Raw genomic sequence first — 16,428 nt, 5'->3', positions numbered from 1 at the left:
GTTATCAGAGCTCTTTCAATCCAAGACCCCAAAAATTCATTAGCCAATGATACCTATTTTGTTAGCAGCAGCAAAACCAATTATTGTCAAGAACTGGAAAAATATAAAACCAATCACATGTAAAGAATGATTTATTAAAGTTTGGTAAACTGCACAATTACTGAAAACTAGTGAGGTAGATAGATTAAGAGATGGTAGACAAAAGTATTGCATATTTATGGAGGAATGGAAACCTTTTATTGAATACTGGAAAAATAATTATGGTGTCAAAATCAATATATATTTTTGTTTCGTTACTTCTTAAATTATTGGCGTGAAGATATGCACAATTTGATGTTATCTGCTATGTAACCTATTTGATACTTAATTTAACAATAGATGTATGTATTTGGGGTTATACAGGATTTTTTTGGTTAAGTAACCGAGGGAGCAACCCTATGGCCCTTAGACGCTGTCTACAGGGCCATAGGATTTCTCATTTTCTGGGAACCAAAACCACACTCCCTGCCCTCACCCCCTCATAGCTGGCACAGTTCTCTCCATGCTGGCTGAGTCTCCATGCTCAGAGACAAAGTGCAGAGACAGGGAAAAGGGGGTGGTCCCGAGGGCAGGGTGGGGAGGAGACAACAGAACCCATGTTATGCAGCTTCCTATCTGCCATGTGGCCTCCCTCTCCTGCTCTGAAACTCCCCATCTAGACAGGGAGGCAAGGAATGCCTCTGGCTCCGGCCGCCCTGCAGTGGATAATTGTCAGCCTCCTGCATATTCCCAGATAGTGTGCATACGCTTAATAGTCTTCAACTTGTTGGCACCTGATATTGTTTTGGCAGTCATTAAAGAAGGAATCTCATAAGCTGTCAGCTGTCATACACTGTCATATACAGGTGTGATCACATGTCATCTATCAGATGCAACTGGAAACTAAATACCATTGCATGTCAACAAGCAAATACAGTCAAACATAAAATATGATTAGATACTAAATAGTATTGCATGTCAACCATTATACACAATCAGACTGCCTTATATGTTGGCTAGTATGCTGTCCGATACTAAATAGCATTGCATACCAACTATAACATACTGTCAAATATCAAATGTTGAAATCAAATATCACCAGATGTCCAATACAGATTCAAAGTGTTTTGAGAAAATTCCACAATTCAGGTTCAAGTATTCAGAGAATATGTGCAGAAAATTTGACAAAATTATAGGAGCAAATTCATTTCAGATTTATTGAAGGTTTTTTTAAACCCGGAAATGGCAACTCATTGTGCCCCAGGGGAAATAGGGCTAGTTTAAACATGTGTATTCTGCAGCTTCCAGTTTATGGAGATCTGTGAGCTTGTGGTAGCGTGCCAAATATATTAAAAATGGCCACCATGCCAGAAAGAAAGAAAAAGTTAAGTCCATAAAGAACAGTAAGAACCCATCCACGAATAGCAGCATGCTACTTTCCATGACACTTAATTTAAAAAAAAAAGATTTGTAGCATAGTCTACATTTTCCACATCTAAAACTCAGAAGTTTCAGGGAAGAAAAAATGTAATAAAGTACAGAACAGCATAGCGTAAATTAGCAACCTAATTTTTGTTATTGTGCTATTAACCCATTATCATACATGAAAACCTAATCTTCAGCCTTCTTGTTCTGAGGATAATAGCTTTACAATGCCTAAATGCATCATGTTTACATACATGTTAGAAAAACAAGTGATTTCATTTGCAAGTTCTATTTGCAAGTTTGGAAAACATCTCCATGAATACGGTTGCTTAGTCATGGTCTAAGTTATCAGTTTTTAATGTCAAACTGGGATAAGTGAACTAGTCATGAGTGTCCTAAATGTAGGCATAATGGTCAAGATGATTACAAATCTACGATTTACCTGTAAACAATCAAAATGTTTTTATTTAATTGAATTTTATTTTTTAACTGTAAATACTAAGTTTGTTTCAAAGAATAACTTCATTAATATTACATATTCTGAATAAAAGCATATTGTTCCTACAGTTAATCAAACTGAACCAATGCCTTCTGCAACGTACATTAAATTAAAACGGCCTTTTCTATGTCAACAAACCAATTCAATTGTTTCTCAGAATATTTACACTACCTACTAAACATATGCATTTCATTTTCACCTCATGAAAATAAACTACTCTCCTTTTCCCAGTACTACTGGACCATGCTTTGACCATCTGAGCCATAGGCATTTCTCTTTTCTATTTTGGGTGGAATCCAACTAACTTCTCCCAAGAACGGAATAGCTTCCATCAGTGTAATGGAGAGGGAAGTAACTCCCCCTCCTGTCTACATGCTCTAAAGATCTGCTCTGAAGGGCTGGGGGACCCTCTACAATAGAGTGGGGGGGGAATGCAGGGGGCATGACAGGAGGGAAAGCCCTGTTGCACAAAAGTAAGTTTGTTCATGTAACATTGGATTTTGCCCTTTGTTTTTGTGAGGGTGGGGCTGGTCCAAGGCAGAGTGAAACAGAAAGGAGTGGCAATATAAAGAAAAAGAGAAGACAAAATTGTTCAGTATGCCAGCTAATATATTCCCATATTTAACCTCACAAATTTTCATGGCTGCTGGCAGCATTTCCTCAACCTGGTGACCTCCAGATGCTTTGGACTATGGTTCCCATCATTCCTGACCACTGGTCATGCTGGCTGTGGCTGATGGAGTTGAAGTCCAAATTATCTGGAAGGCGCCAGGTTGGGGAAGGCCACTATATGAGGATATTTTAAAGATACGCCTTTTATAAGTAAAAAAAAAAAGGAAGCAACAAGACCTGGTTGTCAGAGTGAAAGAACAGTGTAAATTGACATGATTTGATGGTCAGATCTGCATCACAGTTTAGAAAATATATGAAGTATCAATGGGAAATTCGATTTAAGTCAATAATTCAAATCAGCCTTCTTTTCTTGCTGATTTAAATCATGACTTTAAATGCCTTGATTTAAATCAATCCACATGACAGTAGTCTTGTTCTAGTTACTTCCATCCAAGCAAAGGAAAGATGAGGGCTGTCAGGGGAGCACTGCACAGCTGGGACTTGAATGTCCAGTTTCAGAAATATGCACAAAGTCCAGCAGAAAGCACTGCACTAGGATGATTTTGGCAAACTTACAGGTGCCCAACGCAACACACTGGTATTGCATGATTACCAAATCTCAAAAAAATACTGTTTGACAGCATTAATAATTTCACACATGTTCCTATTATCTCCTACAACGAAGTACTCTGACCCAAATACATTTTTGTATATAAAGTCTTAACATTATGCTGCCCCTCACGCCGCAGGGGAGATAGTAATCTTAATCAGAAGCAGTATTATCAACATGCTGTTTTTATATGGTTAATTTCTTCTGGGTTATCATCTCTCTAGCCACATTTTTCACACTGTCATAAGTTCTATGCCTTCCCTTTTCCTTCTTTATTTTCCATTTGGCTATTCCATTTTACAGGTCTACTTTGTTGCTCTACAGTTCATTAATTTTGTCTGTCAACTCAAGGACTCAATCTAGTACTGTAATCTATGGGACTGTGATAATCTTTGAGAATTTGCGATTATTGCCAGCTGAACTACAAAAGATTAAAAACAAGACAGGAAATTGGCTATATGGCAAATTCCGAATATCTGGTCATGTTTCAAAGATTAATATTTTAAGAAATGTAATGTATTTCAAGTGGTTCTGTGTCAAAAGAACTGAGAATCACTGATGATAGTACTATTACCTTGTCATGTCAACATAAAACTGTTGGCCAACTCTTTGACAGGTAGATACCAAGAATAACCATTCTTTTAAAAACATTTTAAGGGAAAGAGGGTGTTATCAAACTATTTCACCAGAGTTATTACCAGCAAGACTTTCTATTCTAAACTATCAGAAAAGCTGACATAATTATGTCCAGCCAATCCCTTCCTACCGTCAATAAACTGTGTGTCAAGTGCAATCATACATGAGTAAATTTTAAAAATGTCACCAGCCACCATGATCAGACGAATCACATCTGACTGCTATCTGCATTCCATTAGTGCCTACGACAGAATGCTAGGACTGTTCACATGAACAAAAGAAAAAACATTATGTGTATTAGCTCTTAGCATCTGTGTTTGAAGCTTTATGAGCTCATGGTTTTTTCAGCTGTTGCAGCCTATTGGATAATTGTGTAAACAAACTATTTTCTGCATCCACTTATATACTATACCATATTTGGATCTGGAGAGCTAGCTTGTTTTTTAATGATATGATAATTTCTGTCTTTGTTGCAGGGTCAGGAGCCTCATTAAATAAAACCCCAAACTCTCCAGGACAAGACCATATGAACTGTGACAGGGCAAGACAAAAACTCCTAAGCTCACAAGAAAAGAAACTGTGAGTACAGCATAGTTTCACAAATCACATGATTAGTTCCTATTGGAGGTTCCTGGAGCTCATTTCACTGTATGTAGAACTATGGCAAATTACCTAAATGTGTACACAATGCTCTCAAACTAGAAATTAACACCAAAGTAGCAGGTGGAATTCATCTGTCCTTTTTCACCCCAAGAACACATTAAAATAAAACTACATTTAAAAAACCCTAAAGATAACCATTCTGTTCCTACTTCATCCTATATCTACAGCCTCGGGAATAAGGAGCCACAAGCAGGCAATCTTTATACCATATCACTAAACATTATTACATATATAAAATTGCTACTAAACACCTTCATTTAGATTACCTCAGTGCTGTAAGTTCAGTTTGATAACTCAGGCTGCAATCCTATACACCCTTACCTAGAGGTAAGCTCCATTGAGCTGAACAGGACTTACTTCCAAGTAAATATGCAAGGACTGCACTGTCAAGCATCTCTTTTAGTTAAGATTCATTCTGATTGCATGTTCCTTTAAGTATGTACTACTATGAGATGCAAAATGATAACACTCTTATAAAAACATCAAATTTATATTGTTATTCAGTTTCTTCTAGACCGCACAGTAAGGATGAAATAACAATATGGAAATAGAAAGTTACCATCTACTCCAACTGGACTCCCTTTATTTAAGTTTTATTACTTCCATGTGCAAAAAGTAAAAGCCAGCTCCGATCCCTGAGTTTTTTGGCATCCCGCTATGAACTTAATCCAGCAGAAATGGATTGGGGGGGGGGGTATTTTCATGGTACAGACATGTCAAGTACTTTGAAACCTTTATTTCACAGTGAAGTGAATATGTGTTAGAAATTAATAATAAAACTGAATCTTTTGTGTGCCTAAAGCAACATTCTTCCTACAATACATTTCATAAATCACTTCTTAAACATATCTGATGTTACATATGTATTTTATGAAAAATGGGCTTGATGTGGTTGAGGGTGAACAAGCTGAGATTAAAACCAGAGAAGACAGAGGGGCCTTTGGTCAGCAGAAAGCCTGACTCAGGGACTGGGATTCAACCTGTTCTGGATAGGGTCCCACTCCCCCGAAACATCAAATTTATACCTTGGAAGTACTCCTAGATCCTGTGCTGTCCTTGGAAGTTCAAATGGCAGCAGTGGTGAGGGGTGCCTTTGCACAACTGTGTCCAGTGCACCAGCTGTGACTGTTCCTGAGTCAGTCTGATCTAAAAATAGTTATCCATGCCTTGCTTACATCCCAGGTAGACTATTGCAATGTGCTTTACATGGGGTTACCCGTAAAGAGCATCCAGAAGTTTCATTTGGTGAAAACTGCAGCAGCTAGGATGCTAATTAGTGCACAGTATCACTCCAATACTGAAAGATCTGTACTAGTTGCCAATTGTTTTCCAGGCTCAGCTCAAGGTGTTGGTGTTAACTTTTAAACCTCTAAAGGCACAATCCTATGCATGTTTAAATAGAAAAAAGTCCTACAACTCCCAGCATCCCTCCAGCCAGCTATAGGAACCACCTATCTCAATATGAACCTGCTCAGTTATTAAGATCAGCAGGAGAGGCCCTTTCAAAGATACTCTTGCTTGCAGAGGCCCATTTGTCAGGTACGTGGGAAAGAGTTTTCTCCTGTGTTGCTTCCAAACACTGAACACACTCCCTCTGGACTTAGGATTGGTCCCCATTCTCTGTGCGCCCAGGAAGGGGTTCAAAACACATCTTTTTATCTTGGCTTTTAAAATCACTGTTATGGTTTTTAATGTTTTGCTACATTTTTATTTGATTATGGTTTTTATTTTTTGCACTCTTTGTGAACTGCCTTGGTTGATCCCAGAAAGACAATATAGAAATAAAATAAAATAGTTTTTTTTCACTGTAACAATTCTCACTGCCAAGGCAGAAGCCATTTTTTAAAACTGAACAGCTGCTTGTGTCTTCAGCAGAGGTGAAGCTGCATCAAAAGCACAGAGTGCTGGCTGAGTTCCTGTCCCACAAATATCACTTTTGGATTCCAGCCTTAGGACAGCCATGGGAGAGGTATGGGATAATTGCTAGCAAACAAATCCAAAGATTTCAGAATTTTTAAGAAATGCAAAATACAAGAAATACAAGCTTTTCAAATTGTAGTCTAACATCCACCAAAAGAACACATTAAATGCTGTAGGATTTTGGCAATCACTTTGTAACCAAAGTTTTTTTTTTTAAGGTACTTTTGTAAGAATTTGCAAGAATAATACATTTTGATAACATAATCAGTATAATTCTGTGTCCCACCACCAGGGATGCTTTCCACATGTCTTTTCATATGTCCCACAGGTTGGCCTTTTGAAACCCCAACTACTGGACAAGCCATCATTTCAGCAAATAATCACCCCAACAGCTGGACTCTTATAATTCAAGAATGGAAAAGTGCTTTACTCTCCCACAGAAATCAATGGCATTTTAAAAGTACTCAACTTCAGCTGGATCATACCCAATTGTCTATTTTAGTTTCAATTTAAATAAGAAGGGAGCAATACAATAAAGTTTTCTAATCAATTTCTAATCAATTGTCAAAAGTAGAAGCTAAAAACAACACAAATGGGAAGTGTTTTACTGCATTTATAAGTAAATAATTCACATTTTTGAGTGACTCAGCTGAAACCCTTTATGCAAAATTAACATTGACTACTGACATTAGAAAACAATTTGAATGCAGTATTATTCTTTGATGAACAAAAATTAGTAACATTGATCTCCACAAAAATGTTTTGACTCTAGGCAAGGTCTGTGATGTTAAGGTTACAAGAATCTTAAACAGTGCAGTACTTTGGATATTTGATTAGCTATTTCTGGCAGGACAATGTGAGGGATAGAAACTGACACTAACTAAAGTCTACAAAAAGAATTATAGAAGCTGTTTTACCTTCCCCTGTTCCGACCCAGTCAACAGTTTGACTATAGACAGTGAAATACAGTTGGGAGATTGCAGTTCAGTTTTTGAAAACATCATTCTTAACACAGTAGATATTCTACTAGAAAGAACTCAAATATTATAGTATCAAAAACTGTACATTACCTGAACTGTGGAGCTAATTTCAGATGCAAAACCTCCTGTAATAGGAGCTTCATGACTGATCAGCAATCGTCCAGTCTTTGCGACTGACTAAAAAGAGAAAATACTTTAAACAAAAAACCTTCATGCATATAGCTGGGGTGGGAACATGTAGCCATCCAAATGTTGTTGGACTGCTATTCCTATCAGCCCTTCCATAGCCAATAGTGAGGGATGATGGGAATTGCAGTCCAACATCTGAAGGGCCACATGCTCCCCATCCCCAACATACAGAATATTCAGTAACATTTTTACAAATATAATATGCAAAATATGCATATTTTAATACAGAAACAGTATTAAAGCCAAATTATTATTGCCAAAAAATAGACCTTCATATCCAAAGTTTATCTGGCAGCATTTCAGTTAAGAGATATATGTAAATGTTAGATGAACTTAATAGAACACAGAACAGAAAACCATGTAGATTTATCTGTGCAGTGTATGACAGTCTTCATTTTAAAACACACATACACACACATGTCTTATCTGGCAGAAAATATCAGTGATAAGTCAAACTCTCCAAATGATTAAAGAAACAAAGACTGTGTCTATCATAGTCGTGTCCAACATTTTACTAGTTCAGAAACTAATGATCTCTCTGCAGCTAAGAAGTGACATTCTATAAAGTGTGTTGCCCTGATTTCACTCAGGATTTGCTGTTTTTAAGGAACAATAGGTATAGGGCTACGCTTAAAGCCCTGGGACTCCAAGCACGATGACTTTCTCAGACAGCCACAATGCTTCTACAAAGTACCACTCCTTTTCTTAGGTCACAGATGGTTTAACAATCCACCAAATAAGATGTATCTACTAACACTATATTCCATCTCAATACTGCAATATTTCCTAGAACAGTCAGGAAAATAATTTCAGTTTTTCTAACCAAAATGAAAACCCTTTTCATTTGTAGTGGAAACTCATTAAAATCAGGCCACAACATAAATCTACCAAAAATGCCTTTTGCACCATGGAGGGTTTTTGTTGGGTTTTTTTTGGGGGGGGGCGGGGAGTGTAGTTATTACATAAACTTCAAGGGCTGTGTCTCAAAATGGAAAGCACTGTCATAATGTCATTAACTCAAACACAAACCAAAGTTATTTAGGGCAGATCATATATTTAGAGGATATGAAAGTAATCTTAACAGTTCTACAATCAAACTCAAATGATTTCTAGAGGATTACTCTGATATACGAAGGCCACTTCACCCAAGACAATCTGCCCAACATTAATGGTGCAGGCCTATACATCTCTGCACAGAAGTAAAATCCATGCAGTTCAATAGGTCTTACTCTCAGGTAAGTATGTACAGGACTGCAGCCCAAGTGTCCTATGTAACATGTGACATGCACATTCTGCTGTGTATATGTGCAACAGGAATCCGCTACCACCTGTAGTTTTCCATCATGTATATGAAGGGCAAACCCAAAAAGGGAATCGAGGACTACACCAATCCATTTGATAGATTTAAAAGATTTTTTTAAATTCTCTGAAGTTCTGATTCATTATATTGCTGCAGGATGCTAGTCTTTTTGTTTCTTTTTGCACACTATGGCTTTCCTGTTTTCTAGTTCAAATGCCCATAAGAAGCATGCTTCAAATTTTCAGCATGTTCTCTCTTCACATTTCCCAGTACAGCATTAAGAATCACATGTTTAGTTGCACCACCATGGAAACAACTGGTTCTTATTTCATTTGTTAGTGGAATTTAAGAATGCTGAAACAGAACCTGCTAATGTAGAAAAGAAAAGCAAGCTCAGAAAGAACTAAAACTCCTCAAGGAGGAATAATGAGCATCTGAATTAGCCAATGCAATAATAAGAATATAATTATACACTGACAGCACACGTGGCTGCTGCTGCAAATGTGTCCTCTAAAATGTGCAATGTGCAGCTGTATACAAGAAAAGAAACACCACAAGATTAATTGCTCTTTAGAAGAGTAAAGTAGCAGCTGGACAGAGCTCCAGCAATTAAGAACAGAATGCACAGTTTTATACTTTGACTACTTTTACTTGTTGGTATTTCCTAGCCCCGTTATTCTCAAGCATCTGGAGACACATTCATTGTAAAATAAAATAAAATAAAAGTTACTCATCATGAGAGACATCCCAGGGTTGACAAAGTCACATTCATTCACTAAATGCTGAGACACACATTCATAATCAGTGGGACATATTTTGACAATAAATTTGAATCCTGCCCTTGTCCACCACGTTTTCTACCGTGACTGAGCCAAGCAGTCTAATTCATAAAGACACTACCATTCTCTGATCAGACCGTAAGACGACGCAGATGATTCTACTCTTTGGCCTTAAGCCAAGCACAAGGGTTCCAAGTCTCATATTATTAAAACTTTTTTTACAGGGCAAGAATTAAAATGGCACACAGAACATCTTCCATTTTTAGTATAGATTAATAATCTGAAATAACTATCCCCACCTGCTTTTCTGCTCAATAACTGGAATGTATTAGAATCTCCACTCTGAAATGCACTGAAATGGTGTGCCTGGGGGTGCAAGCCCATCCTTCTATAATTCTAACTAGGGATGAACAGATTTTGTTAAACCCATGCGGTCTGTGTTTCACGGATTGTCAGGCATCTTGCATTTCGTTATCTGTTCATTGACAGAATCAGACTGGTTTTAATCAGAATTTCATTCTACTTCCACTAATTCGCTAATGCACATTAGTTAATGTGAATTAATGCTAATGCACATTAATGTGCATTTGCACAAGTGAGCATTAGCACTAATGTAAATTAGTGCAAATCCCCCCCCCAAGTGAAAAACCTGCAAGTCTGCGGAATCCATGTGATTCAGCAGAAGCCTGCAAGTGGTCTGAAACCATGTGATTTGGAAGAAGGCGGTCCGCTGCGGAACTACGAATGCATCTGAATCCATTGCAGATTTCTCCAACATCCCTAATTCCAACCATAGAGATTGATAACCACATTGTAAAGTGTGTTAAGATACAACTAACCTACATTAAGCCGCCTTCTGGAAGCCCAGATTGAAAAGCTGCAGAACATCCCAATCTATTCTGTCCACTACACCCTTTCTGATATCAGTTCAGTATTATTCCACTATTCCTAATGTTACAGTATCTGCCCTCCTTGATTCTTTCCATGGATACTTAAGTTGCAGATAGGGGATTGTATGATTGAATTCTCCCCCAGGTATTAAAAAAAAAAAAAAACCATCTGCCTGACACAGTGCACAGAACAAAGAGGCCTAGCCTGGACTTCTCCATAGCATGCAACTTTTTTCTCATATAGGCATGTTTTTCCTCATGCTATAATATTTCACATTTATACAGTTCATTTCAAGTACTCACATAGGTCCATAGTAGTATGTCTATAACACACATCAGTTGTGCTTTGGACAGAAAATATTAAATGCTTTATAGTATTATGCTCTATAAAATATTCCTAATACTTTCCTAATACTGTATTTGAAATTGGCATACATTCATTTTTACTAATGAACTTATGAAATGGAATATTTTCCATAGAAAAATAAAGCACTGGAAAAATGTCCACATCTCATCACCATTTACAACTGCAAATATCCAACAAGCTTGAGCTCATCCTGATATGTGGAAGTGCTCATGAGACTTTTCAGATTTTCTAAGAGTAGCTCCTCTGCTTCATGTTGCAACCTGCTTGAAATTGGCATTAACAGGCTGCTGTGTAACAGTGAAATACATACCTAAAGTCTGCCAGGCCACTGCCGATTTTATTCCCACTACAACTCAGTATTTGACTAACTGAAACATCTCACTAACAAACAAAAAGCACTTGTGGAAAAGAAGCACAGAAAACAATGACAGCTTTAGTTAACCACAAGTATCTACTGCATTAGAACCAAATCACAGGAATATGTGTAGTCTTATCTTTTTCTTTCCTTGGGTATCTAGAATTAGGAATGCCCTTATAATCACAAGGCACAGTAAGAATTCCATCTAATATGCACTGAGTAATCTAATATGCACATAATTTGCAGTATTCACATAAAGTATCAAAAGCTTTTTGACTTCATGTCCATGTCCACTGTCTGAGATCCTGGATTTAAATTCTATGTATTTGCATAGAAATACATAGCTTTTAAGCTGCAATCCTATATAAATTTACCTGAGAGTAAGTCCCACTGAATACAATGGGACATCCTCCGGAGTAAACATGTATGGGATTGCACTGTAAATCTGAGAAGAATTATGCTTTCAGCTATGAAGTACAAAGGCAAAAGAAAAATGACACTCTGCCTAAACAATAAAAACAATAGGGGAAACAATCTCAGTTACAGTACATATTACAAGAGAGCCATTTATTCCAAAAGTAGTAGAGAAGATTCATATTCATCCAAAAATGTCCAAAGTGAAAGAAAAAAATGCACGTGCTATTATGAAATTGAATGACAGCTTTAACACAGCTGCAGGCACTGCCCTGACTATACTGTCACCGTCATGATCTCCAGGCAGCCTTCACACTATTATTGTATTAAAAAACAAATATTACCAGCACCAGTTCAAAACATTTTTACACAATTTCAAATTACTCAACAAATAGAGATGTTCAATAGAGATACTCAACAAATTAACCAACAATAGGTTTCCCAACCTGGTGCCTTCCAGATATTTTGAACTACAACTCCCATTATACTTGAATATTGGCCATGCTGGCAGGCGCTGATGGAGTTGTAATACAAAACATCTGTAGGACACCACTTTGGGGAAGGCTGGTAGATACTCAAATAATTTTGGAATAAAATGTAATTCTGTCTTCACAGGGCAATAATTAGTAAAGTAAAGCCAAAAACTCAATTTAACTTAAGCTGATACAGGCCTCTAGTGGCGGTCCTTCTGTAATGACATGTTATACGGAAAATAGTACAGTAATTACATCTAAAAATTAAGATTCACTGATTAATCATAAAACTTGTTTTTGTTCTTTGTCATCCTGTTATTTTAAAATCAATGGGATTAAATTAAATAAATAGTTATTGGACTGTGGCCTTAATCTTTTTCTCCATGTACACTGTAATTACATCTTATAAAATTCATCCTATATAAACTGTATAGAAATAAAATCAAGTAGTGATTGGTGTGCGAAATGTATACTGTCTTAGCAAATCTATATTAATATTAATATTTTGGCAGCATTCTTCCTTTAGTTCTTTTCCCTCATGTAAGCTAGGAAAGCATACTATTCTTGTACTGTACTTGCTAATTAGATATTAGCTTTGTTAACTCATGTCAGAATAGTATAAATGAAGCAGCCTCAAAACTGTTATTAGTTATAACCCTTCCAGTGCATGAAAGAGTTTCCATGATCAAAGGTCCTTGTGTATCAAAGCCAACTTTCAGACTGCAATTACCAAAATGCTCCTTGCCACACACAAGCAGAAATGCAGTTTTTTTTAAAAAAAAATCCTGAATATTACCCATGGGAAAGAAATAGCATCATATATACAACCAACTGCACTAGAATCAATCCAAGGGAATATGCTCAACCTTCCCACCAGTCCCTATTCTGAAGGGGGGGATTCTGAAATTCCTTCTAAATACTTACTTAAAGTAACATATCTGACTTGATTTTGGAGTATATATATCTACTTTTAGGATACATGTCATATGTACACAATGCATATAATCAGAGCTTGAATCTTTTAAAAACTCTGTAAGAAGCCCTTAGAGACCATACATGTTGTTCTATGCTTACAGTTCTTGTAATTTTCTTTTTGACCATGCAAAAGATGGGCCAGTCATCAATTAACATCAAGTTTGTGTTAGCAGGGATAGGGTCTTTCAGAGTTGGCCCCACAGTTCTGGAACTCCCTCCCAGGGAAAATACGAGAGGCCCACCTTCTTGCCATCTTTAAACATTTACTCTTTTAGACTTCACTAAGGGCAGAATTCAACAGGGCCCTTATGCCTCCATCGGTTCCCTTCTGCAAGTGGTGGGACCTGCCAATTGCACTATGCAAGTGGAACCCACCACTTACACAAGGAAGATTTAGCACTTCCTAGAGGAAGCCCCAAAACAAGTGGAAACAATAATTTCTGGAAGGAGGCAGGTTGGCGGAGTTCCCTTGTGAGAGCTTCACCAACCTGCCTCCTTCCAGAAACTAGCCTTTCTGCTCGTTTTGGGTTGCCCCAGGAGCACTAAACCATGATTACTCAAGCAGTGGGGGTTGCTTGTGCAATGCAATCAGCAGGATGGAAGAGAATGGGCGAGGGCAGAAGTGCCCTGTTGGATTCTGCCCTAAGTGTTACATGTTTTGGACTGCAAATTTCCTTACACAATGCACTTGGTTCAACTTATTCATGACAATCAAAATATAAACTAATACTGCATAATCAATTAAATACATGCATAAACACATCATATGTACCTACCTTGCATATAGTTTCTGCATCCCAAGGCAGAATTGTCTTCAGATCAATTACTTCACAGGACACACCAAGCTTTTCTTGAGCCATAAGCGCTACCTCTTTGATAACATGAACCTAAATATAGAAGGGGGGGGGGAGAGACATGCCATAGTATACTGGATGTACAGACTATTAAGGTTGAGTTTCATCAACTTTTTGGAAGGCGGCACATCTGAATATTCCTCATGCAACGTAATACTTTGGAACTTGTGTCTGATGTCCTAACTGCCCTAGAATTCATGATCCTAGGATTATCTATAGTTATTTACAATGTTTGGCTGGCTCTGCTGGCCAAGCCAAAAATTGTAGTCACTCCCCCACACATCCAGGAAAGTCCCCATCCCAAGGCCATGCCTGACAGAAGGGCAGGGACAGCATGCTGACCAGTGCTTGGAAGAACCCCAAGCATGTTGACTAGTGTTGTTCAACACACAAACACATCTGCCTTTCCCACTAGGAAAGGCCCGCAGAAGAAGGGCTGCTTAGGTGATGGTGCTTGAAGGAGCCCCAGGAGCCTCCAACCAGTGTTGCCCAACACTCCACCTTCATCCTGCTAGCCTTTCCAGGTGGGAAATGCTGGTGGGACACTGGCCACTTCAGTGATGTTCATCAGAGGTGCCCCATACACCTCCTAGCAGCAGTGTCCGAAATTTCCCACCTACCTTTCCTGCTCTGGAACAGAAAATATATGCAAGGCAGAAGAATATCCAGTGTAGCTGGCCATTTATCAGAAGTTAAGCACCACACTTTCCATAGCTAGTGGATTTGTCAATGTCTGCTTTTTACATATGCTTTCTATGGCTGATGTGCTTTCACATCATTCTACTGTCTTCTGTGTAATTTATATGTTCCTTCTGCTCAACTGGTTTTAGTATTGTATTTTGTTTTAATCTTATTTTAAGCCTGGTATTAAAAAGTTTTAACTATTGTTCTTCACCGTGGAAATATTTGATTGAAAGGTGAATCATAAATCTTCTAACTGAAAAAATTAATACAACAATTTAATCTTACATTCCAAATAAGTTTAAATGCATACCTTTCACTGGGAGAATCAAACAGGAGTACTGTATACCACAGTCACCTTAATGTTGTATGACAGGCCATATTTAAAGTCTCAAACCAGGAATTTAAAAATTTTATTTATTTTATTTATTTATTTCATTTCTATACCGCCCAATAGCCGAAGGTCTCTGGGCGGCTCACAAAAATTAAATCCAAACAACACACAATAAAACAATTTAAAATATACAGAACATTAAAACCACAATATAACAATACAACCACAATAAAACCTAGCAGCAGTGCAAGAGTTTAAAATACAGATTTAAAACAGCAAAGATAAAAATTTAGAAAGCTAAAATGCCTGGGAAAATAAAAAGGTCTTCCAAAAATCCAAAAATAAAGACAGAAGGTTGATCCAAATTTCTTCATACTTAAGAGTACACTCATTGAAATCAATGGGACTTTACATTAGTCAGGATAACTTAAGTCCCACTGCTAAATCTGGATGCAACACAGAATTTATGGTACATAAATGTGTGTACACATGTATGCATAATTTTAAGGCATTTACTGTTGTTAAAACCCAAATGCACAGCAATATCAAAGTTTTACTTATTATTTAAAGACAGCTGTCGCATGTGGGTTCCATTGGAGAAAGGTTAGCCATGAATTAACTTAAGTACCATTGATTTCAGTGGACTTAAGTGCAACTAAATCTGGATCCAACCCTGTCTCTTTTATTTTTTTCCCCTCAGACTGTGTTTCAATCCCATCACTTTTGTTTAGAAGATTCTGCAGGAAATATTCTATTTTTTTTTCTTTTTAAATCCACCAGTATCTCACAAGCTGTACTGACCTGAGTACCCCAAGCCACCAGCGTAACATCACTTCCATTCTGAAGCACTTCTGCTTGAGAAAGTGGAATGTAGTATGGTTCCACAGGGACTTGCTCCACTGAATGAATGCAAAGCAAATAAGTTTAGATTTTCTAATTGTAACGCACTTAGTTTTACAGACAACTAAACTCACGGAACAAAGATATACCTATAATCTGCCTTTCAGTGGACATGACATAAAACTTAACAGTCAAAACCTCAGCCAGAAACATCACTCTTTGAACAGGTGGTTTAGTTCTATGAAACAAAATACTGGTTACCTCAAGCCCTCACTAATGACAACGCTTGGCAGACTCTTCCTGACCATTTGGTTATACTGTAATGTGAGCAGCACAGAAGAGCAGCTTTCAAAATGATAGGAGATATTCTTCGATTATGCTGCCCTTTGTAACAAACCAAATTAAACATCCATAACTAATTCATTAAAGTAGGGTCTGATAGTTAATGGGCAGACTAGAGCAGTTTATTTTCATCAGATGAAAATGAAATGCCTATGGGTTGTATCCAATTATGGCTTTGCCTTAGTGGAAAAAACTTCTGCTTCCACAAGATAGGGCACCACATTTTTTCTGATTTCCCCTCCACCCACCCACCCAAGCCCTGCCCTTCC

General features: G+C 37.5%; 1 protein-coding gene across 4 annotated transcripts in view; it reads right to left on the bottom strand.

Annotated features, from left to right (window-relative positions):
* BCKDHB (branched chain keto acid dehydrogenase E1 subunit beta) overlaps window positions 1-16,428 on the bottom strand; it is a 76,219-nt gene that overhangs the window by 35,330 nt on the left and 24,461 nt on the right. For all 4 annotated transcript variants that reach the window (XM_084826982.1, XM_084826981.1, XM_084826980.1 and 1 more), the window contains 3 exons: window positions 15,779-15,876; window positions 13,885-13,995; window positions 7,454-7,540 (listed from right to left, as the gene is read on the bottom strand). In XM_084826982.1, coding sequence (XP_084683108.1) covers window positions 7,454-7,540; window positions 13,885-13,995; window positions 15,779-15,876 — 296 coding nt within the window. The remainder of the gene's footprint in view (window positions 1-7,453; window positions 7,541-13,884; window positions 13,996-15,778; window positions 15,877-16,428) is intronic.

Source organism: Heloderma suspectum, chromosome 1 (assembly GCF_057233095.1).
Source record: "Heloderma suspectum isolate Gila_16-S chromosome 1, 16-S_ref, whole genome shotgun sequence".
Taxonomy (NCBI): domain Eukaryota; kingdom Metazoa; phylum Chordata; class Lepidosauria; order Squamata; family Helodermatidae; genus Heloderma; species Heloderma suspectum.
The sequence above is the reverse complement of the archived record's forward strand: the minus strand, read 5'-3'. Positions and strand labels throughout refer to the sequence as shown.